The 4,709-nt window shown below is 36.2% G+C and overlaps 1 protein-coding gene across 1 annotated transcript; it reads left to right on the top strand.

The window, feature by feature from the left end:
• Positions 1–332: 332 nt before the first annotated feature.
• LOC111499843 (SH3 domain-containing protein 2) lies at positions 333–4,174 on the top strand. The gene is made up of 10 exons (XM_023151540.1): positions 333–554; positions 1,296–1,418; positions 1,503–1,572; positions 1,673–1,824; positions 2,228–2,329; positions 2,976–3,176; positions 3,292–3,354; positions 3,437–3,604; positions 3,682–3,756; positions 3,850–4,174. Exons 1-10 carry the CDS (start codon positions 495–497, stop codon positions 3,964–3,966), a joined length of 1,131 nt encoding a protein of 376 aa, XP_023007308.1. The 5' UTR covers positions 333–494; the 3' UTR covers positions 3,967–4,174.
• Positions 4,175–4,709: the final 535 nt, after the last annotated feature.

The raw sequence follows: 4,709 nt of genomic DNA, 5'->3' as shown, positions 1-4,709 counted from the left end.
CAAACGTATATTTGTAATAAATAAATGTAATTTTATTAAATTTTTTGAAAATTAAAGTTTTTTTTTTTTTTTTTTTTTTTAAATGTTGAAATTTTGGTAATATCCATTCATTGGACATTGGGAAGAAATAAGTCAAAGTTAGAGAGAATTTGGCAAAAAATTAATTAAACTAAAAGAGGAAAATGGAATGGTTGTAACCGGCAACCGGTAATACCAAAATTTGGTTCAAATCCAAACTTTGTATATAAATTAACGGGATTTAATTTATTTTTAAATTTTTTGTAATATTTTAATTTTACCCAATTAAGAGACAAATGTGAGTACGAAGCCTCCCCAAAGCTTCGACTGCCCAACTTCCCAATTTTGAAAAACCAAATCGAAAATCGTAAAAAGGCCTTCATCTCTCTCTCTCTCTCTCTCCCTCTCTCTCTCTCTCCTCCAATCTCCCCGCCGTTTCTCCTCCGATTCCCGCCGGGCCAGATTCGACCCGTCGTATGGAGGCCATCCGAAAGCAAGCCACTAAGCTACGAGAACAAGTCGCTCGCCAGCAGCAGGTTTCTTTTCTTTTGTTCCAATTGAACCCTAACTCTTTCCTGTTGTTTAGATCCGTTTCTGTTTTTGTCTTTGATCTCTCTGCGCTTTGAAGTTTCTACTCGATCCTTTGTTTTTTGTTTTGAATTTTTTTATTCTTTTCGCATCCATTGATGCTTATTTGTTGTGTAGTTTTGGTTGTTTTTGTCTCTGTTGCGGTTACTTTTAAAATTGGTATATTCTGCAATGCTACTGCGTTGGTAATGGTGGCTTTGATTCGGATGTCGATTCGTTTGTTGTTTAACTAATTCTTACGAATTCATGGATCTGGAAGCGAAATCTTTGATTGTTTGTTTAGTCTTCGCTTATCTTTTGCTGGTGGATAATTTATCCGTAGAGATGAATATTTGGAGTGAGGAATGCGGGATGGAGTATTCTGTAATCCTTATGCTCAATCCGGTTCAGCTAGGAACCACTAGTTTTGTGTAACAGTTCTTATGCCGGATTGATGCGATGGATGACTATAACTTTATGCTCTTTAAAGAGTGGTTAGTGTCTTATTCCGAGGAAATGCTCTTCTGAATGGTGTAATTGGATAAAAAGTTGTAGGAATGTGTTTCTGATCTGTTTCCCGCCCTCATCTCTCCACTAATTCATTGTTGCTTATCTTAATTTTAATGCAGGATTAGCTTTTATTTTATTCTTATTTCCTTGGTATAGTAGGAAAAGTTCACGATATAATGTGACCATATATTACTTTGTAGGCTGTCCTCAAACAGTTTGGTGCTGGAGGATATGGAGGTTCAGATAACATCATAACGGATGAGGCAGAACTTCACCAACATCAAAAACTAGAAAAGTTGTATATATCAACTCGTGCTGGAAAGGTTGCTACTTATCCTATGGCTTAGTTCCTTTATTTTTTCCATATCATTGTCTCTTTATTTATGTGAAGTTCATTTTCCTTTTAGCATTTTCAAAGGGATATTGTACGAGGAGTAGAGGGTTATATTGTTACTGGTTCAAAACAAGTTGAAATAGGTAAGTTCTTGGGTCTTTCAGGGCTATCAGAGTTTTGTAATTGGACTGAGATTTAGAGCTTAATTGTCATCATTCTGCCTGTGTTCATCTTATTCTACAGGAACAAAGTTGTCAGAAGATAGCAGGAAATATGGTGCTGAAAATACATGTACTAGTGGCAACACATTATCGAAAGCTGCATTAAGTTATGGACGTGCACGTGCTCAAATGGAGAAAGAGCGTGGAAACATGTTGAAGGCTCTTGGTACTCAGGTTAGATCATAGATTTTTGTGCAAGATAGATGGCATGAATTGTTGTGTATAAACCTAAGTACCGAAGCATGAAAGTATAAATAATTTTTACCTAAACAACTATGCATTTGAGTAGTAGTTAACCAAATTTTAAAGGTTCATTCTTCAGTCTTTTGGGAACAATTATAATGGCCCCAAACATATGCATAATCATTCAGTGTAGGAATTTGTATATCATGGTTAGGTTTCTTTGTCAGGAATTTAGGCAGTTAAGAACTATTCCCTTATTGAGTTGAAATGATGAGCTACCCAAATATGAGGAACTTGCATATCCTGAGTTGTTATTCTTTGAATGATTATGCATATGAACATACTAAGAAAGACAATGATGATTTTAAGTGTTCTTGCATACTCCAATTAACAGGTTGCAGAGCCATTGAGAGCAATGGTTATGGGTGCTCCTTTGGAGGATGCTCGACATCTTGCTCAACGTTATGATCGAATGCGACAAGAAGCTGAAGCTCAGGTAATTCATCAGCACTTTGAGTTATTCCATTTCATTAACTAATGGGAATGCGAAAATGTGGCTGTTCCTCTCATTGGAATGAAATAAGAGTAGGTCTAGGAAAATCAAAGGAAAAAAATTAATTGGAATGAAATAGGTGAAAAATGGACCTGAATTTTAAGTTTGTGTTTACTAAAATTCTTGTGGAATCAAAATGATAACAGGACTGATTATTATCAATGCTGTCAACATTGACCTGTATGACACTTAAATTTAGATTGGTATGGTATCCACAATAAAATTACGAAGTAAAATGTTATGTAAAAAATTGGCGGATCTACATTAATAAGAAAATAAGAACGACAATCTCTTTAACGGAGTCCTGATTTAAGCTGGGATTCAGTAGTTGGAGATGATTTGTGTCCTGATGTAAATTACAACAAATGGATTGAGTGAAAATGTTCTCATCTCCATGTTCCCGTTCTTGATATGTAAATAGACTCTAATTCTTCTATTCGAAATTTTGTTTTTTCTTCTTTTATTGGCTCAGGACGTGACATATTTTAATAAAATTCCAATTCTAAATTAGAATGAAATTCATGATCTATAAATTGTTTTCTTATAGCCAAGATTTAATTAAGCAGCATTTTATGTTGTACCTAGACAGGCTATTGAAGTTTTCAAGCGCCAGGCAAGAGTAAGGGAAACACCAGGCAATGGTGAGATTACGATAAAGTTGGAAGCTGCAGAAGCAAAATTGCATGATCTAAAGTCAAATATGGCAACAATGGGAAAGGAAGCGGCAGCAGCCATGGCTGCTGTTGAAGCTCAACAACAGAGGCTAACTCTCCAGCGACTCATTGCCATGGTAGGTATATTTTTTATTATCAGGATCTATGGTGGTTCTCTTTGGTTTTGTTTGGATTTATTTTTGGAGTCGAATGTTGAAATTAATGATCTCGATTTTTTCATGGATTATAAAGGTTGAAGCAGAACGCGCTTATCATCAAAGAGTTCTCCAAATACTTGATCAGCTTGAAGGCGAGGTAGCAATCACGCGCCAGTTTTCTTCTGCAGCTTTTCACACCTTGTTTAAGAATTAAGCACATAATATTCTTTTATTTGTAGATGATAATGGAGCGACAGAGAATTGAAGCTCCTCCTACTCCCCCTCCTCCTGGTCCAAGTGTTGACAATACCATGTCTCCTCCTCCATCATATGAAGAAGTCAATGGTGTATTTGCTTCTCAAGCACATAATGGTTCAACAGATTCCATGGGTTACTTTTTGGGGGAGGTAGCCTGCCAAGTCCTTTTTCCTTGGAAACTTCTACATCTTGTTTATTATTACCTACCTGATTTGTCTTTGTTTAGGTCGTGCATCCCTACCAAGCCGAGTCAGATGTTGAGCTTAATTTAACAGTTGGCGACTACGTCGTTGTTAGAAAGGTTTCAAACAAAATCAACTTATTCAAAGTTGTCTGTTTGGATTCTTTACAAACCTCACTTATTGATCATGTTCTCCATTGGTTCTTCCAACAGGTGTCGAACAACGGTTGGGCTGAGGGAGAGTGCAAAGGCAAAGCAGGATGGTTCCCGTTTGGATATATAGAAAGAAGAGAACGCGTACTTGCAAGTAAGGTTGCAGAGGTGTTTTGATCCTTTTGCATGATTTTAATCGGTTGGGGATATTGTATGTGTATTTTTTTTCTTTTCTTTTATTTTTCATTAGATGTACCCGGATGGATGATGCATCGTGTTCTTGCTGATAGAATTCTCATTATACCAATTGTTGAGATTTTGTGATATGGAGACCGTCAATTTCTGCTATTGATCCTTGTGGGCTGGTGTTCCTGAACTTCCTTTTATTGTTTCCCCCCCTTTTTGGACAGGCTCTGTTTTATCACGGTTGTATTATTCTCCAGTTTAGCCAATAAGAATGCTTATTGTAGTGAACCTACTTTGCTTCTTTTAAGTAAATAATAAGCGTATTCATAAACCATAAACCATGCACATGCCTAGTGAGCCCCCTAGGTGCAATGGTTAATGTATTCCCTAGGTTTGGCTATAAGTTAGTATATATTCACATCGTTAAAAACTAACAAAAGAAGATTGGAACACGAATAGTGGTGTACATGTTTGTATAAAACATGTTGAAAAAGTAATCTACGATCATATACATACAAAACCACAAATAGGTTGAAGGGTTTATAGTAAAATGATGCACATGGGTTGGGTTGTCCGTAGGCCTTCACTAGCCAGATCGAGCACTAGCCAGATCGAGTAGATGCGAATCAAAACCACAAATAGGTTGAAGGGAAAGGTTGGTCTTGGTCCTAGTCTTTTTGTTGGTGTTTTTTTTTTTTTTTTTTTTTTTTTTTTTTTTTTTTTTTTTTTTTTTT

The sequence above is a fragment of the Cucurbita maxima genome, unplaced genomic scaffold, assembly GCF_002738345.1.
Source record: "Cucurbita maxima cultivar Rimu unplaced genomic scaffold, Cmax_1.0 Cma_Scf00027, whole genome shotgun sequence".
In the NCBI taxonomy this organism is placed as follows: Eukaryota; Viridiplantae; Streptophyta; class Magnoliopsida; order Cucurbitales; family Cucurbitaceae; genus Cucurbita; species Cucurbita maxima.
This window is presented reverse-complemented; position numbering and strand designations above follow the sequence as displayed.